This window comes from Trichomonas vaginalis, chromosome I (genome assembly GCF_026262505.1).
Source record: "Trichomonas vaginalis G3 chromosome I, whole genome shotgun sequence".
In the NCBI taxonomy this organism is placed as follows: Eukaryota; Parabasalia; order Trichomonadida; family Trichomonadidae; genus Trichomonas; species Trichomonas vaginalis.
The window spans coordinates 8,115,048-8,137,685 of record NC_067203.1 but is presented as its reverse complement, the minus strand read 5'-3'; the positions used below and the strand labels follow the sequence as shown (position 1 = coordinate 8,137,685).

Genomic DNA, 22,638 nt, shown 5'->3' with positions numbered 1-22,638 from the left:
TTTATACCTCATTAGCTTATTTTGGCTTTCATACTCATTTAATAATTCACAATCTTCATTTTTAAATTGAAGTTTAACCCATTCAGGATTTAAACAATGTTTAATTAATCGCGGAATATCTGACATCATCTATATATAGCTTCTTTTATAAAAGATGAAAAAATAAATTATTTTAAAATTAATGTTAATTTTTTAAATGATTTATAAATAAATATATTTTAATGTATCGTCTATATATAGATGTAACAAAAAAAGTCACAAAACCCGTCATATACTACTACTATCATCGCATTGATTTTTTATTTTCAATATCTCAATAAAATAACACCTCATCTATTTGTGTATGAGAAAAAAATATTTAACAATCTCTAATGCAGCAATCACAATTTTTAATAAAAAAAATACCAGAAATTTAACTCTTGAAACATATTATTGGATAACTTGAGCATGCACAATAATTCCCCAAAGTATTAAGTCATTATAAAAAAATACCAAAATTGATAAACGTCCACAAAAATAAAATACCAAAATAAAAAAAAATCATAAAAAATGCCTGTTTCGGAAGCAACTTTAGCTGAAATAAATGATCTTATTGAGATACAAGCAATCATATGCAAGATATGTCCCAATAATTTCGCAGAAACTTTAGCAACTTTAGACAGATTCTACGAAAAATACAAAGATTTTATCGAACATCAAATTTTTAGAATATGTAATAGTATGAGTGCAGTTAAACTCACGTTGTTTGATGAATTTACGAAGAAACATAACATTGAATTACCATTTTCCGGCCTGAATGAAGAAAATATTAAAATCTCAAGATATTTTAATGAAGACAACATTGGTTTCCTTGTTGAGCAATCATCTACTACAAATATAGCAGAAGCAGAAGTTCATTATCGCTATACGTCTGTTTCTTATCTACATTTAGCTGCAGAAGCCGGCGCTGTTAAAATGTTCAAATACTTATTATCAGAAGGTTGTCAGCCAGACAAATCAACAATGGCAGCTGCAATTAGAGGCGGTTCTCTTGAAATAATTCAAATTTTGACACAATCAGGATTTTCAGCTGCCCAATATGCATCGACAGCGATTACATGGAATAGAAATGAAATTTACGAATGGATTTCTAACAATAATGATGTTGAAATCGATTTCAATCGCAATATGTATGAAATCATCCCCGGAAACATTGAATTCACAATTAACTACATAAAATCATTGACTACATTAGATGAAAGATTGCTTAAAAGTATTATTACACAAGATATTCCAATTTATATTAAATTTATTTTGGAAAGTGAATTTTCAATAGAAAACAAGGATGAAATAATGGATTATGCAATAACCTCAAGAAAGACTGATATTGCAATCATATTAAATCAATACGGCTTCAAAATTACACACTTTTTTGAAAATGCCATTCTTGCGATTGAAGACCACGATGAAAAGCTTTGGAAACTTCTTGTTGATAATGGTCTTGATATTAAAATCAGACATGAAAAGTCTGAAATGACATTTTTGCATATTGCTGTGAAGAAAGGCTTCGTTGCGAAGATTGACCAACTGATTAAAGATGGCATTGATGTAAACTCAAAGGATGCAGCAGGGAAAACACCTCTTATGTATGCTTCTGAAAATAATAATCCTATCATCGTAGAAAAGCTTCTTGGCCATGGCGCTGATGTCAATATTTTGGATAATGCTGGAGAAACAGCTATATTCTATGCTGCTTCTCAAGGATTGACGGGAATTATCAAGATTCTCTTTGATCACGGTGCAAAGGCTAATCTTACTTCAAAACGTGGTCATACTCCATATATGCTAGCAAATTTCATCAACAAAGGTGCTGCTGAACTTATCAATGAGCATCTAAAAAATGAATAATTATTTTTAATAATTAAAACCAATAAAATTCGTTTTTATCCTTATGAAACTATAATTTTTAAAAAATAATAACAAAACATCTAAAATTTATTAAATATTTTTGTAAATTCGATGAAGAATGAACCATAATAGTTATTGTTTCCAAACAGTCGTATAAATATTAGTAATGTCATGAGAAAATAATAAATGCGAAAGAAGTTATAGCGCTATTGTTTCCTTATTCCTAATTTTCTTGTCTTGATTAATAATATAGGATTAGGATTAATATGTGTGTAGTAAGTACAAACTTGCTATTAGATTGTGTATTCTTAATTGTTGTAAAGTATGTCGTTTGTTCCTATAAAAAAATCTGCCTCCTATAATTTCGGTTTTTTCCCTTCAAAATTTGGCAAATCTGGTAGGCTTGAATATACCAGCTTCCATAAAAGTTCACATTTCTGACACAAAAATGTCAAATGTGCTTATGGCGCTGGACTTCTTGAAGGTCCTTGCTTGTCCTTCAAGCTAATGAATTATATATTTGCAACTATTTAACATTCTTATCTGCAAAGCGTTTTAGCCTCAGTTCTCAGAAGAGTGTCAGAAAGGTGAGGATATAAAAGAGAGAGTATCACCATATAAGAGATTAATAATAATAAAAAAGAGATTTTTATTAGTAAAAAAAATATAACATAAAATTTTATTCTGTATCTGTAGAAACAGCTTCTTCTGACGAAGGATCTCTATTTTTAGAACTAGATGTATAAGAGACATCATCTCTGAGCAAGGTTGATTTCGACGGTCTTCCCCTTCCTCTTCCTCCTCTTGATTTCGATCCCCTTGGCCTTCCTCTTCCTCTGTGGAATGTTGGTTCATCATCTGAATCCGATGAAGAAGAATCGTCCTTTTCAGGTGGAGGTGGTGGAGGAGGGTTAACAGCTGCAACGGCTGCTTGTATTGCTTGCTTCAAGTTCTGCGATGCTGACCTTAAAAGAGAATTTGGATTTTTCTGTTTGACAGTCTTGCAGCGTAAATTTGGACCACGACTTTTGTGGTAACTGTCGATTTTAAGCTCTGGATTGCCCATTGCCCACGATCTTTCCATTGCACGGCTATGTATAACGTGTGATGGTATAACTGCGTGAGCTTTGAGCGATTCTAGTTCTACCGGAGCGTATTTGTCATTAATTACAGCTTTTGTACCGTCAATTAATACATTTGTTGGTGACAAATGTGTTGGTTTACGTGTTGTGTCTTCTATTTGGCCGACTTCTGGTACCCATTCCGATGCTGTGAAATCTGTTGGGAAATATTCTTGGAATTGGTGGCATTCTGGGTTCTTTGCAACGATGAAAACATCGATGCCGCCACCAGTATCACCACTGAACAACTTTAATCCGCTGGGATGCCATGCAACGAACTGATTTCGTGGTGCATCGTATGGAATTTCAAGTTTGTTCAGTGGCTCTGGCTGTGTTAGATCGCATACGAATACAGATGCACGGGAAACAAATGCAATGATCGTAGGAACAATGGGATGTGGGGAAATGGAAACGAAATTTTCTTTTGATGCGTCAAAAGTATAGATAGGACGAGGATCTGAGATACACCATGCATAGGAGGTATTGGCCGTGATTGCAAATAAGAACGTTTCGTCACATGAAACTTGGACTTCGGCGAAATGTAATCTTCTTGGAATTCCGCCAACGGAGTAACTGACCAATGGCTCGATAGTATCATTGAGATTCCATAGCTTGATCTCTCCGCCCTTCTGTGACCAAGTTAAAAGTGTAAACGGAGAGTTTTTGAACCAAATTAAACCGTTTGCACCGGCTTCATGGGCTTTGAAGCGCCATTGGTGCTCATTGTCTACGGACGTTATGAAGATCTCGCCATTCTCGAGGGAGGAGGCCACCAAATAGCCTCCGTGGGAGAAGGAAATTGCTGTAATTGGAGATTTGTAGTTTTTCTCGAGAACAATTTCAAGGGAACTCTTGATGTAGTCCATGGGATTGTAGTTGGAAAATTCAATGAAGTCTTCTGTTTGTGGAAAAACGTCGGGAATTTGAACTAAATCAAGAAATTGATCAAATAACTTATCTTGATTAGAAATTTCTTTCGGTAAGTCGGTTATTTTAAGAATTCGCATAATTCCGTTTTCAGATCCGAGAGCTATTAAGTCATTGAGTGGTGAAAATGAAATTTCATTAATTTGTTTTGCATCTGGCATATAATACATGTATATTGCTGCACCAGTTTCTAAACTCCATAATCTAAGAGTAGAATCTTCTGCAATACTTGCAACTAATCGCCTATCTGGAGAAATTTCTGTTTGTAAGACTGGTTCATCATGTCCTTTGAACGATTTCATCAAAGAAAGTGATGGAACATGCCATGCTTTGATGTTTGTATCTTGTGAACCACTGATCAAGATTTGTCCAGTTGGATCAGTGCTCATACTTCGAATTGAGCGTGTATGTCCAAGTATCCTTGCTGTAATTTTTAATTCTTTCAGTCTTTTGATATAAATTTCTGCATCTTTTGCGTAATTTTGAGTATTTTCGGTTTTGAATTTCAACGAATTATAAATAATTGATGGAAATGTTGTTAGTGGAGCTTTCTTCTTCAGCAAATTGATAATATAGTCGCTTCCAACGCCGTCTAACGTCATTTCCGCATTTTCTCTCGCTTGTTCTGAAGGAAAAGCAGCTGCTTCAAATTTATTAGCAATTTCAGGCTCAGTTGATTTCAAAAGTTGAAGCGCTGCTGTATTAATTTCGTATTCAATATGTGGATCCTTTATAGACATTGTTGTCACTTTTTGCTCTTCTAATAAATTTGAATTAAAAACAATTAAATTTTTTTTATAGTTGAAAAAAAAATTATATATGGAAGGAAGTCGAGTAACTTTTGCAGCTCCTACTAATATGTTAGATGATGGAGTACAGACATTTGAAACTACAACTGAAATGAAAGTAAATGGTGACCTTCCTCCCGCTCTAAATGGCTCAGATGCAACATTATTAGATCAATACTATGCGAATATTAAATATTTTATTAACGATACACCAAAATCAACTCTTTCACAACTTAGATCGGAAATTTGTGATAAAATTAGACACAGATCTCTTTTCCAATCAAAAGTTTTCGGAAAATCATCAACAAACTTCGATGTCCTTCCTGAAAATGCATATTCTACATTTAGTGTATCATTACATCTCATTCTTCGTCCAAAAACTTTCTCATTTTTCACAACCAACCCAGGTATCGATGTAACTGAGAGTTTTGAAGACGAAGGAGCCCATATTTTAGATTTCATATCACGTGGATACTTGCCGCCAAGAATGTTTGAAGAATTAAGAAAATTAAACTTAGTTTGGTACGATGGTGGTTTAATATGCGAAATAGACGATCAACGAAGGAATAACGGCAATGTTATGAGAACATTACTTTCTGTTGCACCTTCAGATATAGCTGCATTAGGTCCAGAATGCGAATCAGAATTTTTATTAGTCAAATACCCATTGATTTCATTTGATTCAGATATACAAATATCTAAAGTGTCTCGTATCGCCTCAAGTGATGCTTTAAGATGGAAAACAATCAACGCAGAAGAAACTCCAAAGCAATACGTTCAAGAACATCATCCATCGATCTTCTTGAAAAATGTTGATAAGCCAAAGGAAGCAAAAGCAGAAGAAGATCCAGATGCTTCTGCAAAAGCACTTCTTGAACAATTATCTAAAATTGTTCAGTAATTTTTTGTTTTTTAAATAAATATATCTTTTATCATAATACAAACCATTTATTTTATTATAATTATGAAGGAATTCAAAGAATCGAAATTAATAATTTTGATAAACATTGAATTTAACTTTGTAATGATGTGGAATGATCATACCATGATAAAATAATAGTAATATTATTAATGTTTTGATATTCAGAAGTTTATTTTATGTGAAATGAATGAATTTGAAATATTTGCTTGTATATTTGCATTTCAAGTTATCATAAATATTTTATTATGTATAATTATTATATGTTTTATAATTGTCTAAGCTCAATATCAAATTGAATCAATAGATTATGGCAAATTTTATTACGAACAAATCTTATTAACTTATATTTGAAATTAATACATTATTTGTCCATTTCTACTCATTTATGAATGAACAATCGATAAAAATCAATGACATGTTTCGTTATTGAAAATTGTAATATAAAAAAGCATCTAGATCGCATAATTTTATGACTAAATTAAGGATGTCAATTTGGAAGAAAAGTGAGAAAATTACTAAAATGCTAAAAATGAATTTTCCAAACGTACTTTTTTATCTCATTTTTTTGATTTTGAAAAAAATTTGGAGAGAAGAACTCTTCGTTTTTGAATTTTGTCACGATGGTTTTAAAATATATTAGACACATGTATTGATATTACTATTTTTGTATATTTTGAGAGAAAATCCCTAAAAAGTGAGAAAATCTGAGACGGTTTGAGAAAATATATAAACTATTGAAAATTTGAATTAAACTTCTAATTTGGAAAAAAGAAATTTGGAAAGAAGAAAATTCAAAAATCGAGATTTAGACTCAGTATCAAATGGAGAACAAAATGTTTCTTCATATGAAGGAAAAAATTTTCTTGAGAAGAAATAGAGTTTTTAAAATTTTATTGTATGTAATAAAATAAACAAATATTAAAATTATTTTTTGATAACAAGAAAATTCCCAACAGAAAATATTTGAGACAAAGAAAAAAAGAAAATTGAAAAATATTACTCTCCTTTACATTTCTTGAGATTTTCAATTTATTTTTATAAAATTGACAATTTTATACGTTTAGATGAAAATAAGTGATTTTGCTTGAAATAAAAATTATTGTTTGTTTACAGCTATCAAATAGATTTTTGCTATTTTGATTAAAATTTGTTAATCAAATTAATAATTTTTTTCTAAATATCTTAAATATCTGGATCACTCACTGATACGATGAATTAAACGATAAAAATAATACAAACTCAACTAAGTTTCCTGTCTTTCAACCAAAAAATATTATGCAATTTAAATTAAATTGTTTATTCAAATATAAAACAAAGATGAAATAATTACAGTTATCATAAACTTTATGAATAACTCTGTAATTGGTTCAGATTTTCGTAAAAATATTTTTATTAAAATCGATAAGAATATGTTTACCTACTATCATCACATATCTATAAACAAGAGTAGAGTGATTTTTATCATCGAAACTTTTTAAAAGCTGCAAGCTGGAAGTAAAAATCTTGTTTTTTTTTCTGAGTTAGTTGTAGAACTATTGATTCCCGAGTTATCATTGTGATGTAGAAGGATGTCAATGTACTGACTGAAGGATATGAAGTGAATTGAATTTCATTGAATTTCAATTTGATCAAATTTGTTGAAATTATATGAATGTGTCAACATCTGTATCACTCTCCTTCACTTCTTCCCTATTTTTTCGAGAACGAAGCTAGCTCAGCTTTCGCTGCGCGAATTGACACTTTTGATGCCCTGAACGTACATACTCTCAAATTTATCGAAAAAAATAATACTACCTAAACTCGTAAATTCTTATTTTAAATATGATATTATTCTTAGATTCCACACTAGAATATATTTAAATCAACTTTTAAAAAAGTTCGAATCCTGCGCGTCTCACTTTTTAAATTTTCCAAAAGGAAAATTATATTCTCCTAAAACGAAAACAATTTTCCGAATTGACATCCTTAACTAAATATTATTATTAACTGCTCTTATTATAATGTTGCATGCTAAGTTCGGTCAACGATAGAAATTGAGTGGAAATTAATCGTCGAGGAAGTACGATTATGTAAAGTAAAAAATGTTGTGGGATTTTTAATATTATATATTATTTTATAATAAAATTTTTTTGAGTCATTTTAAGAAGCACATATAATTTTTTGAATTTAAAAATTAAAGTAGTGTCAAACGAATTTATCACTTAATTTAATACTCAGATTTCTTAAAATTAATGAAAAAAGGTTTTCTGAGAACTTTTGAGAATGGTTTTCAAATTCCATTATTGAAAATATATAAGTATTGTATTGTTGTAAACAGAAATTCATCAAAAGTGACACCTCAGAAAAGCTAAAATATTGAATTTTTGGAACTTTTGATAGAGCACGTTTTTAAATATTAATTAAAGTAAATGTATATTTTGTAAAGATTCTTTTTAATAAAAAAATAAAATTTTGAAGAAGAACACAAAATCTTCTGAAAAATAATATCACATAAACTCATATTATTTTCTAATATATAACTATTTTATATAAAAATCAAATTCAATGATCTTAAAAGCGAAGGATAAACCTCAAAATTTACGAATATAATGAGTGGGAATATAATGCTTATCTATCATAAAACCATATGAAATATCAATTTTTGCTTTACGCCTAATTTTTGACGACAATTAGCAAAAAATGTTAAATGTTAACACTCAGTCCATTTGAATATGAAAAATAAAATTGACTTTGATGAAATGTTTTTATTTATCATGCAATTCTTCTTGCGACCAAAGGTTTGAATAAAAGTTCAAAAAATAAGATAGCTTAAAAAATAATATACGGTAGTGTTTACTAATAGATGAATAGTATATAAATTCTATTAAAATGGATTTGATCCAAAAAAATATAAAACCAAAAATAATTGTTATAATTTAAATGAAGAAGTAATTTAAAACGATTTTATTTATGATCAAATTTTGCAACAATAATACTGTAATAATCCAAAATTTATAATGATTTTTATAAAAATAATTTTATTCATGATTTATGAAATATTGAAGAATCTTATAGAACTTTTGATTGTATATTAATTTCTTAAATTTCAAGCATTCGCTAAAATACATCTCAATTACAAATTGAATTGAAAATCTACAATGATTGTCTCTTTGATGAAATATTGTTCTATGATATTCGAAAATAGTATTTACAAAGTTTTTACTCGATCGGCAATATCATCATGAATTGAATTAGATCTTCATTTTTCAATGTATTACAAAATTTCAAAATAATTAAATCTTTGTCATCTGTCAAGTCACCAGTAATCATTTCTAATATAGATTATATGCCTTTTTCCTTTAAAAAACTATAAAATTATTCATCCTTTGAAAATTGTGTTCACACAAATGCTTTTACATTTCATTTTTTATTGCTCAAGCGAAAACTTATGGCAGGCAAGACAATGAACACACGTGTTAAAGATAATCTTGACAGCCTAATGGAAAGATACTCTGCATCAAGAAACCAACCAATTCAACAAACAAAGATTCCAACGAAGAATGACATATTAAAGGAAATAATGCAGCAGTACATCCGTTAAAGGAATGGCAGATACTTATTTCCCTACTTTTTATTTGTTTGTTCCTTGATTTTATTGTTATTTCTAAAAAATCATTTTGAAAATTATTACTTTTTTACAGAACATTCTTTTTAAAATAAGATATTTCTTTGTTGTTTCTCACTTATATAAAAAGATTGATCTTAACATTAAGCTTTTGCAATTTTTTAATGTTTTGAAATTTCAATTTGTTCGATGTATTTGTTAAGTTTTGATTACAAAGTCGAATTACTTCCCTAATATTACTGAAATAACTAATACCCACATATTTATTAAGATTTTGCTTTGCCATTATACTATTTTCATTAAAAATAGTTACCTAAGATTTTTAAAATTAAAGTGTTTACAAGAAAGAGACAAAATCTCCTGATTTTGCCTTTTCAAATTGACATCCCAAATGATATGATGTCTGTTTTATGGTTTTTCGGCTTCTGCAGAGATATCTTCTCTATCATCATCGAAATCGAGAGATTCTGGCTTCTGCTCAGGAACAATGATCCAGAAGCAAAGAATAGCGGCGATGAATGCGAAAACGCATCCAGATCCAAGAAGAGGGCCTTTCTTGCCATTTGTGGCAGCGCCAATGCCTGAACCAATGATTCAGTTAGCAAGTTGTTGGCCAACAACAACGAAAATGTTGAGGATGCCCATAAGTGTACCCATTTCCTCATCCTTTGAGCACATGCCAACAATAGCATATGGAACAGAGTTGAAAACGGAGCAAGCAATGCCGAGGGGAGTAAGAAGACCAAGAGCTGCCCATTTGTTGTGGATGAAAAAGATTGGAATGAGGCAAACAGCTTCGATAATCTGAGAGAGGGCATATGAAAGCTTGAGACTGATTAATTTGATAACCATATCCTGAATAAAGGACCAAATCATAACAAGGATTGAGGAAACACCAATGATGATAAGGCCGAAACGAACACCTTCATCATAATCAAGTCCCTGGAGCTTGTAGATATCTGTTCCGACGTAGCTTGAGCATTCGTTGTTGAACTCAGTGTATCCCATCCATGAGAAGAGGTAAACAATGGCGATTCTCCAAACTGGCTTTAGCATTGTCTTGAACTGCTTGAAGATTGCAATAAATGGATTTGGTCTATCAATCTTGTCAGTAAATTGTTCTTCATGAGCTGTTAAAACTGTGATTGTAACACTGACAATGATGAAAACAATACCGCAGATGATAACAAGTTGCTGATAGTTGAGGGATGTATATTTGGCAACATTGAAACCACCAATGAAGTTTGAGAAAACTTGAGCAAGACCAAGAAGAACAGCGGCAATTGAGTTACCAAGTACTTGCTGTGACTTTGGGATAAGGTCTGCAATGATTGTTCTTGCTGGAGCTTGGAGAAGATTTACAGAAGTAAAATCAAGAATAAGAGCAATGATAAGGAAGGTGATACTCCATGGGCGTGGGTTTGAGCTGCTGATGCCCTTTCCGATCTCTCTGCAGAAGTAAAGGAAGAGGAAGCCAATGATTGAACCAATTGCGCCTGCAATAATGAATGGTCTTCTTCTGCCGATTTTAGCATGGAGAGCATCACTATAGTAACCGACAAGTGGTTGGCAAATGAAGCCTGCAAGTGGGCCAATAAGCAAATTTGAACATTACATAATATGTACTTACTAATTTTATCTTAAAGCTAAATAGGCATTTTTCATTGAAGCAAAAATTTTTGATTGAAGTCTTTTTGCTTTGCGTATAAGCATACAATATTATACTTGGTCTAAAAACATAAATATTTTGCAACCGTTATTGCAGGAATAAAAAATATTATTAAAAATATGGTTTAATTTAAGATTAAAGCACGCGTTGTCAAGTTTTGATGTGACTATCTTTTTCTGGATGTTATAATTGTCGATTTTAAAGATCTGATTTGGATTGAATATAAAAAAGGGCTCAAACTTGGAGCAATTGTATTGATTAAAATCCTATGATAACAGTAGTTGATGATATGCATTCATATCAATAATTTTTTCAATGTACTTGGATCCAAACTCAATTGAACCTCCATGACTCTAAGAAGGTTTTCATCACGTCACTCATCAATCTTGTTTATTCAAAGGAGCGCGAAGATAATATTCTTGTGTAACTCTTCTAATATCCGTTGTAAATGCAGCAATATTGCTGTTTTTGAATGCAAATTAATCCAATTTGATGCTTTTGCTTTATTTATTAATAATTTTCAGTAAATAGAACCAGTAAACATCAGGTATAACAAATTCAAGTTTAATAATAAATGAATCAATTTTCTGCGTGAAAATAACCAAATTGAATTGAAAATAATCGTGTTATTGTTCCGTTATAAAATATGCAAGTGACTGAAAAATGGAAACTCCAGGAAACATACCATGGAAATCCAACACCTGTATATGCTTGCGCAATTAAACCAGATGCAAAAGAACTTCTTGTTGCTAATGTCGGCCATCTTCTTGTTTATTCATTAAAAGATGGTACACTTATTAGTGATGTAAAGAAACATAAAAAAGCTATTTACGCAATTGCAGTATCTCATCATGATCCTTTATTTGCAACTGCTGGTTGCGATGATACAGTTATCGTCTGGGATTCAAAAACAAACAAAGGTAAAGTAAGATTCGTTGTTACAGGAGCAGCATCAACAATTACATTCAGCCCTGTTTCACCTCATCTTCTCGCTTGTGCTGGTACAGAATTTTCAATCTGGCACGAGAACATTCAGCAGGTTACTCCTGTTGACGTACAAGTAAAGATTCTTTGCGGTGCATGGGCTCCCGATGGCAAATCTTTCGCAATTGGTCTTCACAACGGTACAGTCTCTGTTCGTAACTCAGAGAACGCACAAGAATTCTACACTCATCACCTTAATGTTCCAGTCTTCGCCCTCTGTTATTCTGGCGAGCGTTTAATTGTCGGTGACTGGGACAATCGTCTTACAATTCATAAACCACGTGAATCAACATTAGAATCACCAATTGATCTTCCAGCTCAACCATCTGCAATCATTAACTTCCAATCTAACATCATTGTCGCTGATATTGCAGGTGGTGTTACATTATACAACGATGATGGTACTCTCCTTTCAGTTGTTACATCAGTGAAGGACTGGATTTGGTCCATTTCAACATCTCCAGAAGGTTACATGGCTCTCGGTTTAGATAATGGTACAATTTCTGTTTTATCACTCGGTTTACGTCCAATTTACTCTATTTGCAGAAATTCATTCGCTTTCCGTACAGAACTTACAAAGATTCGTATACAAATCCTTGGAACTGATCTCGTTGAAGATGTCGAATTCGTAAAGCCAGTTCAACGTATTTCTATCACCGAACTTCATGTCTCTGTACTTTTCCACGATGAAGTTTCAATTTATTCCTACGACGACGTTAATGGAGAGATCAAATTAGAACGCAAGAACAAATTCGACATGGCACCAGGCTCCAAACAATTCTACGACTTCACAAATACTTTAGTATTCGTATTCGAGAAGTCCGTAAAGATCTTAAACCAACACGGCTCCTTCATTCGCGAATTCAACTTCGCATCACCAATTACAGCCTCATGTATCGCTTCAACAGTCCAAACAATGGAATGTGTTCTCATTGGTCTTGAAGATGGCCAAGTAATCCAAATCTTTGTTGATCATAGATTTTCACACCAGGCTTTCAAGCACGATTCAGCGATCAGAAACATCTCCATCTCACAGATGAAGACAAAAGTTGCCGTTGTAGATGACAAACGCCGTTGCTGCGTTTATTCTCTTATGACAGGTAAATTATTATTCATCGAAGAAGGTGTTGATGCTGCCTGCTGGAACGATCTTTCAGATGACTTGCTTGCAATGAGCGATGGCGAGAATCTTTACATCAAAGCATTCGAAATGCAGAGAATTAAGTCTACACTCACTGGTGAACTTGTTCGATTCTCAGGATTGACAGTCTCCACCATCCAGAACAACCATATCTACCAGATCGATGTTCCTCTTTCAACAGCCGTGAAGAATCTCGCGAGAAACTCCGATTTCGAAAACGCTTATCAAGTTGCAGTTTTCGGATCCACAGAGGAACAATGGAACGAGTTAGCTGACAGTGCATTACGTCAACGCGAGATCAACATTGCTGTTAAAGCAGCCGCACACGCGTGGAACATCCAGTTGATGCATTTCATCGAAATGATCGCGACATTGATGAAAGACACAAAATTCACGCAAGACCACTTATCAGCAGAAGTTGATGCATGGACGAATAACTTCGATTCTGCCGCACGAACATGGCGAAACCTTGGAGAGAACGAGCGTTCCGTACAGATGTACTTTGACTTGCGACAATTCGATAAACTTCCACAGTTCCTTTCTGGCGACCGCATGAAGAAATTCGCTCTACAACAAGCGAAATCATTCGAGGACATGAACGAATTAGAACTCGCCGCACAATTGTACATTGTCGGTGGTGAAGCCCTTAAAGCAGTCACTATCCTCAATGAAGCAAACATGATTCAGGAACTTGCAAAAGTCGCTAAAACTATTGATCACACAGAAACAGCAGCACTTCAATACGCCGCTGAAGCATTGATCCAACACGACATGCCAACACAAGCTACAGACTTATTGGCACAGTTGGATGATGTCTCATCACTTGCCAAAGTTCGTGTTATCCTTAAAGACTGGAATGAAGCACTTGCATTGGCAAAGATGCATCCTGCATTACTTCCTGAAGTTTTCTTACCTTTCGCAAGATATTTATTCGAAGATGATCAATACTTTGAGTCTCTTGTTTCATTCTTCATCGCAGGAAGAGTCGATGAAGCCCTCAAATCACTGAACATGCTTTTAGAAAACGCTTTGGTTATGAACAAATACGATGATGTCGCTTTCTTCCTTTACGGCAGATCTCTTGGTTTGGCATCAATTTCTGAGACAGCAGAAGAAGCTCAAGCCATTGTTGAGAGTGGTCTTGAGCTCGCAAGATGTTACTCGGCATTCGGAAAGCTTCGTGAAGACACTACATCTCCATTCACTATTCGTGAACGTGGTGCTTCATTCTATCTTTCTCGTTATGTTGTTGCTTATATGAACTCAATCCGTAAAGGCGAATTCAAGTCAAAGTATTTGCACAAGATCAGCGATGATCTTTTGACAGGAATTTCATATCCAGAAGCACTTTTCTCACTTCTCAACGAGTCAGACAATGTTGGAGAGTACAGATTGATGCGATGGTGCGCTGAGCAGCTTTCTTTGTTTGTTGTTCCTCCAGCTGTACAAGAAGCAGTTGATTTGGCCATTTTGAGAACAGCAGGAATGAATGATGAGGATGATGGTGAATGCTGCGAAAGATGCGGATCTAGACTTTTCTCATCAGGTGAAGGACCTTTATTATGGTGCAGCGAATGCAAGTGTCCAATTGTTTTCTCATGCTATTCATACAGAGTTCTTCCTTTAGTTCCAATCCATACAAAGGATGTCGAAATCAAAGACGCCAAAACACTCATTTCTCAAGATCCTCCAATCGATGGAAATGTCATGGATATCTCTGAAGTCATTGATCCGGCACGTGCAGTTGATGGTGATGCGAAACCAGTATTGAACTCAGACCAGTTGAAGAACATTGATCCATCTGCATTTGTTACATGCGAGTGGAAAGAAAACTCTAAAGTTCCATGCTCATTCATGCTCAATCCTCCTCTTGAGTCAGTCCACGTTTGCAGAGGTTGCAACTCTATGTTTAATGATGTTGATTTCGAACGAACATTCTTGGAGAATGGTGCATGCCCAATCTGCAAGACACCTTTGGATAATGAGGCAGAAGGTGAATTCGCAGATACATATGACTCGTACTCTGACCTCTTGAAGCAGCTCAGAGACTTCTCGAGTGCTGTCCCTATCGAATTCTAAAATAATAAATATTTACTTTTATTTTACAATTAAGAATATTCACCTTTAATATGTTTATGATATTTTCAGACGTGTATGAATAATAACTTCAATATTTATATCCAAAGATAAAAGGTGGATATATGTAGTTTTCGTTGTGTTGGGGCCAAATATACGATGAATCTCCAGTGCAATGAAAATATCTTAAATATACGGTATGCTTATTTATTTATGTACAAAAATGCTACTGCAATGATCCAAATTCCATCTACAGATTCTTTATTTAATTTTTTGTTATTGCAGTTTAATATTTCAAATAATGAAAATTGCGCCAAATGAAATAAGAAGTGCAGCTATTTCATCAAAATCAACACCATCTGTTTCACTATATCCTCAGTTCGGATAATAAAAAAATGATAATGCCGAATATTTATATTTTACTTATTAAGGCTTCGGTCCTGCATGATTGCTGCATATAGTTAGGACGAGTATCTAATAAGGAGTAAAAATATACCAATATATTGCACATATACCAATAATTTATAAAAATTAAATATTATCTATTTTTAAAATTTTCGAATTTGACTATATTATCGTTTTAAACATGATATATACTAACTTTACTATTTGATATATGATAAATAATGATATTTTAAAAATTGAAAATTTGGATTTTTAAATTTGCAAAGTATATAGTATAGTAAATTCATAAATGAGTATAATGCGCCCAATTATAACAATTTCCAATCATTTGATAATTCTATGACTATGGATTTTTGTACTTCTAATTAAAATAATGTCACTTTTTAATATATTGAGTTTAAGGTTTAAATTTAATTTAAAAAATCGATTTGTTTATACATATTGGAAAGGAATTTTTTGATAGTATCTTTTGTATATTAATACATTATGACTTATACTATGTCACCATAATATAAGTTCAAATTTTTATCATGCACATCAATATAAAATTGTAATTCAAAAAACACCTACTTCTATCGTCAAAAATCCTCTCAATTTGAAAAAATACATCAAAAATATCAAATTTGCAAACCTAATTCTTCGAAATACCGAAGAAGGTAGAATATACAAATAGTGTCGATAGAAACTATATAATTTTCTTTACAAATTGTCGAAGGGGAACTTAGAGTTTTTTCTTACACGTTGAATTATAAATCAAATTATTGAATGGATTTTTGGAAAATTGAATACTCAATTATCGAAAAACCGTTTTGACAAAAAGTGATTAATACAATATTGTTGCCTATATTAAGTAATTATCATATATGATTTTTATTATCATATCAATTAATCGTGCATGAAGTTATTCTCGACGCAAAAATGGTTTTTTATAGGGGTCTTGCAAATCTAATTCTTCTTTCATATATTTTTTTAGAAGCAAACTCACTATGTCAAAATAAACTTTAGTTGCATTCTAACAATTTGTCGAAGGGGAACTGAGAGTTTTTTCTTTATTATCAAGATATGACAAAAAATGTTAATATACAATTTTTTAATATTCGACATATATAGCGATAATGTAATATTATATGATTTTATTATATTATGATAGCATATATAAACCTTATCATATTATTAAAACTTTCACAAATCAAAAATCTTTAGATTCTGTCAAAAAGTGATTTGTCAGATTTTTTCAAAAAAACAAATAACTCATCTAGAAGAGATTGAAAATCAAGTTTACTAATAACAATATAATGTATCACTAATATGCTATAAAATGTCGTGGGCTTTTTTGATTATAAATAGTTTCACCCGTCAAAGTTGAAATTTGTCAAAATACCGAATTCTCAGATAAGATGAACTATAATAGTAATATTCAGTTTAAATATACAATACTATAGTGTATTACATAATGATATTATATACTAAAATAAAAGTATCAAAAACTCATATTGGTGGAGATATTAAAACTTTTAAAATTGAGAGGGTGGGACCGGAGCCTTAACAAAGAAGATACAAGATATTTAACAAAAAGAAATTCTCTAGGACTTGTTATTGAACATAATTCCTTTTCTTTGATTCGGCCATATAATATCTCAATTCCTCCATCACATGGACCTAAGCCAGTGAATTGATTATAATTAGAATAATATATTGTATCAATAGTAATATTCATAAGCGCTCCATTAGATGTTGAATCAGCTGAATACTCATCAACATCACATGTGTATAAATAAATTTCTCCCCCATCTGCGTAAAAAAGTGACCCAGCTGAATTCTGTCTATTTTTTTGGAAAACTGAAACAAAAATCTCAAGTTTTTTTTCAGAGACATAAACTAGTCCTCCGTATGAATTTTCTTGTGAATTGTTTATATAATTGCACCGTTCGATATTTCCATCACCATTCTTAAAAATAGTAATAAAATACCCCGTTGCATTTAAGTTTTCAAAATTACAAAATGAAACATATGTTGTTGATTCAACTTTATAATAATAAAAACCTGGCGTAAGTTGTGAGATGCAATTTGAAATGTTTGTTTTTGAAAGAGATGCAAAGCCTTCTTCTTGGCAAATCATACCAAAGTCTGCAGATCTATCTCCTCCATTTGCTACTGATCCTTGGGTGGTTTTACTTATTATGGGGCCATAGAAATAACTAAAGTCACCACTCGTTGGATTTTTTGCTTCAAACGAACAAAACTTATCAATAACAATGTCATTCTTATTACTGCTCTCAATGTATATTGCACTTTTACCAAAGCAAAAAATGCTCTCGCATAGTAAAATTAAATAATCTGAAACAAATGTGAAATAAGCTGTTGGTCGTTGAATATTGAAGAATGAACATATATATGTGAAGCATTTGTTATCATTTGCGATAACTTCAATGTTGTTTCCGCTGAGATAAGGAGGAGGGCTGACATTACCGTAATAATGATACCAAATATCAGTTGGATCTTCCTCCCAATGAAATTTCTGTAAGTGTGCTGTGTTTTTTATATAGGCAGCAAGAGTAATGTCTCAATTAAACATCATAAAAGTTTTGAATTTTCATATCTATTCAATTGAATCATCGTATTTGATTTCAATGTAATAACTTGATTTTTTGCGATTTTTGTTGATTTATTTTACTGTTTATAATAAATACAAATAATATTTTCTGATCATTGTTTGTTCTCAAATGTGAAAATGTGACAAAGTGAAGTTTCCCCAATTCGGATACCAGTTGAATACGACATTACATCGCAAAAAAAATATTCCAAATATGTAAATAGATGGGCAAATCTGTTGCAACAAATTTAAAATTGATATGTATTATGGGCTTTCAGTAATTTTGTCTGGTCTAAAGGAGAAATGTCGATGATTTGGACTTTCAAATCCCTTTCCTTAATAGAAGGTAGTTTTAGATCTTTCAGGATGAGACTGGAGATAAACAATGATCCGGACGTTCACACTGAATCAAGGAGCTTTACAAAAGTGATTAAAAATGAATTAAAAATTTAATTAAATTATTTTTTATTTTTAAAGTAAGGTAAGTCAATGAGTAATGGTATATGATCTAAGCAAATCGTTGTTATTGTTGTTTTCATTGACTAAAAATCAAAATTTTATATCATGAAAACCTATCAGCCAAATGATAGAGCTTAGTATAAACTTTAGCATTAAAACATAAATTTTGATCATTAGTCGAATAAATTCGAATTTAATTTTTCGAAAATAATCTACATGAAATAATAACTAATATGCTATAACATATGTTGTAAAATGTTTTCGTTCATATAATTCCTGTATTTTATCGTATTCCAAGATGCATTGCGAGTTCTGGTTTCTTAAATGCAAAAGAAGGTTCGGGAGAGATAGTTCTGAGACTTCCAAACACTTGTAGCGATCGTATTTTTGAATTCTTTCCATCATTTAAATTTCGAACAATCAAAATCGCGAGAAATATTGCTTCTATTTCAATATGAAATGTATTAACTCCATTAAAATTCTCTATTGCGAAAGTTCCTTTAGAATTCATACTGTTTGGATCATTGCCTGTCTGGATATCAACTTGTAATGGAGCGTAATTATCATCTTGCGTTGAAACAGCAATCTTAACAACGGATATGAACATTTTCTTGGCGAATTGAGCTATGATTTGATGAGGAAGATTGCCATCTGATTGCCAATATGTATCTCTATTTCCATCGAAGAGGTTTTGTATTCCGCTACCAGGTTGAGTAGATGATACTGTCCAAACTGCTTGAGATGTGATGTTGTTAAAAGGACAATTTCCGGGTTTCTCATCACGCAAGGAAAATGTCCCTTTAAACATGAACAGAAAATGATTAATAGGAGCCATTACGTAAGGGATTAGCTTCACATTTGATTAAATGTGAACTTGTATATGAGAAAGCTCTGATTCTATAAGAATAACTAATCATAAAATCAAATTCATACTTTTTATCCTACTTTTGTAAAAATTAAATAGAAAATATGATATTACATTGAAAAACAAACAAATTCTATTTCACAAAAATTCATTAGGGTTGTACAAACTGGCACAATTTTGCGGGCCGCCTGCCAGGAGCTGGCACGCGGCCAAAATCAAAAAAGTGGCCAAAAATCGGGCCTCGTGGCGTGGAAAGGATGTCGCCCTTCGGGCTCCACCCTTTCCACGCCACTCGGCCTATGACCACAATTATATAATATGCTCATTATTATTTTTTTCTTTTTCTCTTTTCTTTCTTCTTTTTTTTCTAGTTTTGGAAAGGAAAAAGTAAAAAATTTAATAATTAATTTTATTACTATGAAAATATACTTTTTAGCTTATATTGTAAGCTGTGAGAGTTTTAAGTGATGGAAGATATAAATCAAATTTGAAATTCAACAAATCTTGTTATGATTAAGTTGAATATTGTACTCTAATTAAGAGTTTTCAGTTATGAACTCAGGTATTATATAATAAAAGTATAACTCAAGATAATAAAGAGGTTTTTAAAATGTAGATCTGAAAATCAAACTACCATGTTTGATATGATTAAGTTGAATAATGTTATTTTATTAAATGGTTCAAATCTGTGAAATCGGCAATTACAAATTAAAGGCGTAGTTCAAAAAATTAAAGAGATTTTAAAAATTTAATATCAGAATTAAACTAAAAAAAGGATTTAGTTATTTCAGTAATTATCAGAAAAGGTTAAAAAGATAGGGTAAGTAATGAGACTTGAGTGAGATGTGAGAAATCATATGTAAATAATTAGATATCTGATGAGTAAGGTAGTAATGAGAGTTAAGATCTGATGAGTAAGGTAGTAATGAGAGTTAAGATCTGATGAGTAAGGTAGTAATGAGAGTTAAGATCTGATGAGTAAGGTAGTAATGAGAGTTAAGATCTGGTTAGTCAGGTAGTAATGAGAGTTAAGATCTGATGAGTAAGGTAGTAATGAGAGTTAAGATCTGATGAGTAAGGTAGTAATGAGAGTTAAGATCTGGTTAGTAAGGTAGTAATGAGAGTTAAGATCTGGTCAGTAAGGTCGGAGAGTTAAGATCTGGTTAGTAAGGTCGGAGAGTTAAGATCTGGTTAGTAAGGTAGTAATGAGAGATCTGCGGGCAGTAATGATACATCTATGAGTACATAACTAAAACCTGAGTTCTATGAGCGAAATCTGAGAGCTAAAAGCCGAGAGATCTAAGGTAAGTAATGAGAGAAGAGAATTTGAAATTTTACAAAATACGTTTACTCATACAAAATAATTCGCATTCTTTTATAACGAATCTCAATGCCAATTAATACATAAAACAGATTTTAGCAATCAATTGCAAGATTTAGAAAGATTTTATTTATAATCTCAGCCAAATTAACAAATATTTTATTGATTTCGTAAAAAATAGCAATAAAACATAAAAATATGACATTCTATTTTTCCAAAAAAATTTCAAAAATCATTTTTTAACATGAAATTTATATTTTTTAATTTTTTTTTAAATTTTGAATTTTTTTTTTGAATTTTCAAACATGTCAAAAGTCGGGATCTACAAATGTATTCTCTTTGACATAGGATAAAAACATCCTTTCTTATAATTTCATTGTAAAATAAAATTTTCTTAAATTTATTGAATCCAAACTTAACTTTGCAACATTTTATTATCATAAAAACTAAGAAACATCAAGTAAACTTCAATTTGGAGAGCTTAAAATCATATCTAAATTGAAAAATAAGGGGAAAAAAATTGTAAAAAAAATCTCATTAGATGGGGCAAAAAGTGACTTTTTTAATGTGTTTTTTAAAAAAATCGTGCCAGCTGGCCAAAAAAGGTGTGCCAGCAGGCGTGCCAGTTTGTACAACCCTAAAATTCATTAATTTTGAAAATTCATACTGTTATAGACCGAAAATAGATTTTTTCGGTTTTCTCTTCAAATAATTGAAAGAATGATACTATTATAGGTTTATTATATTATATAGCATATAATCATGCTATAGCCGAAAATTATAAGTTTTGAGAAGATTGAATATAACACAAATAAATTTGAATGTAAGTTAAATTGCTTGTTGTTTTTAATAGCTATTTAATGGGAAATCCAATATTGCAAAATTCAAATTGAATGATTGAAAGAACAGAAAAAGTCATTCTTTTCAATTTCGAATATGTTTCATTGTATTTATAATTATATGGCAAATAAGATATTTAAACTTGATTTTTGAATGAAAATTCACAAAATTGAATAAATTCAAATAATTTTTATTCAAAAATAAACTAGTTATTTGAGTTTAATACTAATTATCTATTCAAACTACAAAGTTTGTAATTTAAAATATTTTGTGAGATCAGATTGAATGAATTCAAGGTTCTTTTCAATTAATATTCATGACCATATTACGCATTTTCGAACATTCTAAACCAAATATATAAAAATGGGAGACGAATGTTAAATTTGCTAGACATGGGGGAGTTGTCTGCAAAGTTTTAGCTCTTATCTCTAACAAAAAATTAATTTTTAAAAAAATGACCGAATACGTTTCACAGCGAGAAAAAAATAAAAGGCAAGATAGAATTTTCTAGACATAAAGAAGTTGTTTACCGAGTTTTAGCTCTTATCTCTAACAAAAAATTAATTTTTAAAAAAATGACCGAATACGTTTCACAGCGAGAAAAAAATAAAAGGCAAGATAGAATTTTCTAGACATAAAGAAGTTGTCTACCAAGTGTCAGCTGTTACTTCTTCTCAATACTGATATAAAATAAAAATCTTTCTTATTTATTTAACCTTTATTGTTTCATTAAACTTCATTTATTTTATATTATAGTTTTATTCTTTTAGCTACTTGTAAAATAATCTAATTTTATATCATCATTTTACCGGATTATTCTTCAGTACATCGATTGTGTATCTAAAATAATATCATTATCCTTATTCTGTTTTTTCCAAAATTCTTTTAAATATCTTTTTTGGTTAGATTACTTTATACTTTTTACTTTTATTTTTTAATTTCAAAAAAAATTGGTGATTGTTCTATTCTGTTACAATGTGCATTATCATATTCTATGAATTATTCATTACATACATTTAAAAAAACTTGTTAAAAA

At 31.3% G+C, this 22,638-nt stretch overlaps 7 protein-coding genes across 7 annotated transcripts, besides 3 other annotated features; 4 read left to right on the top strand and 3 right to left on the bottom strand.

The window, feature by feature from the left end:
* Positions 1 to 537: 537 nt before the first annotated feature.
* Positions 538 to 2,236, top strand: TVAGG3_0950600 (protein kinase protein; the record flags this gene model as incomplete). Its single annotated transcript, XM_001313600.1, has 1 exon — positions 550 to 1,887. The coding sequence occupies one exon, from the start codon at positions 550 to 552 to the stop codon at positions 1,885 to 1,887; it is 1,338 nt and encodes a 445-aa protein (XP_001313601.1).
* Positions 2,237 to 2,397: 161 nt separating this feature from the next.
* On the bottom strand, positions 2,398 to 4,680 carry TVAGG3_0950590 (microtubule severing; the record flags this gene model as incomplete). Its single annotated transcript, XM_001313599.1, has 1 exon — positions 2,567 to 4,675. The coding sequence occupies one exon, from the start codon at positions 4,673 to 4,675 to the stop codon at positions 2,567 to 2,569; it is 2,109 nt and encodes a 702-aa protein (XP_001313600.1).
* A 55-nt stretch (positions 4,681 to 4,735) lies between these two features.
* Positions 4,736 to 5,638, top strand: TVAGG3_0950580 (Spt20 family; the record flags this gene model as incomplete). The annotated part of the gene is made up of 1 exon (XM_001313598.1): positions 4,755 to 5,624. One exon carries the CDS (start codon positions 4,755 to 4,757, stop codon positions 5,622 to 5,624), a length of 870 nt encoding a protein of 289 aa, XP_001313599.1.
* A 2,312-nt stretch (positions 5,639 to 7,950) lies between these two features.
* Positions 7,951 to 7,988: a mobile genetic element.
* Positions 7,989 to 9,648: 1,660 nt separating this feature from the next.
* On the top strand, positions 9,649 to 9,834 carry TVAGG3_0950560 (uncharacterized protein; the record flags this gene model as incomplete). Its single annotated transcript, XM_001313597.1, has 1 exon — positions 9,649 to 9,834. One exon carries the CDS (start codon positions 9,649 to 9,651, stop codon positions 9,832 to 9,834), a length of 186 nt encoding a protein of 61 aa, XP_001313598.1.
* Positions 9,835 to 9,843: 9 nt separating this feature from the next.
* TVAGG3_0950550 (sucrose transmembrane transporter protein) lies at positions 9,844 to 10,305 on the bottom strand (the record flags this gene model as incomplete). Its single annotated transcript, XM_001313596.1, has 1 exon — positions 9,844 to 10,305. The coding sequence occupies one exon, from the start codon at positions 10,303 to 10,305 to the stop codon at positions 9,844 to 9,846; it is 462 nt and encodes a 153-aa protein (XP_001313597.1).
* Positions 10,306 to 11,518: 1,213 nt separating this feature from the next.
* On the top strand, positions 11,519 to 15,178 carry TVAGG3_0950540 (WD repeat domain-related family; the record flags this gene model as incomplete). The annotated part of the gene is made up of 1 exon (XM_001313595.1): positions 11,565 to 15,122. One exon carries the CDS (start codon positions 11,565 to 11,567, stop codon positions 15,120 to 15,122), a length of 3,558 nt encoding a protein of 1,185 aa, XP_001313596.1.
* Positions 15,179 to 15,549: 371 nt separating this feature from the next.
* Positions 15,550 to 17,066: a mobile genetic element.
* Positions 17,067 to 18,602: 1,536 nt separating this feature from the next.
* TVAGG3_0950520 (anaphase-promoting complex-dependent catabolic process) lies at positions 18,603 to 19,514 on the bottom strand (the record flags this gene model as incomplete). Its single annotated transcript, XM_001313594.1, has 1 exon — positions 18,860 to 19,384. The coding sequence occupies one exon, from the start codon at positions 19,382 to 19,384 to the stop codon at positions 18,860 to 18,862; it is 525 nt and encodes a 174-aa protein (XP_001313595.1).
* Positions 19,515 to 21,430: 1,916 nt separating this feature from the next.
* Positions 21,431 to 22,269: a mobile genetic element.
* Between the last annotated feature and the right edge of the window lie 369 nt (positions 22,270 to 22,638).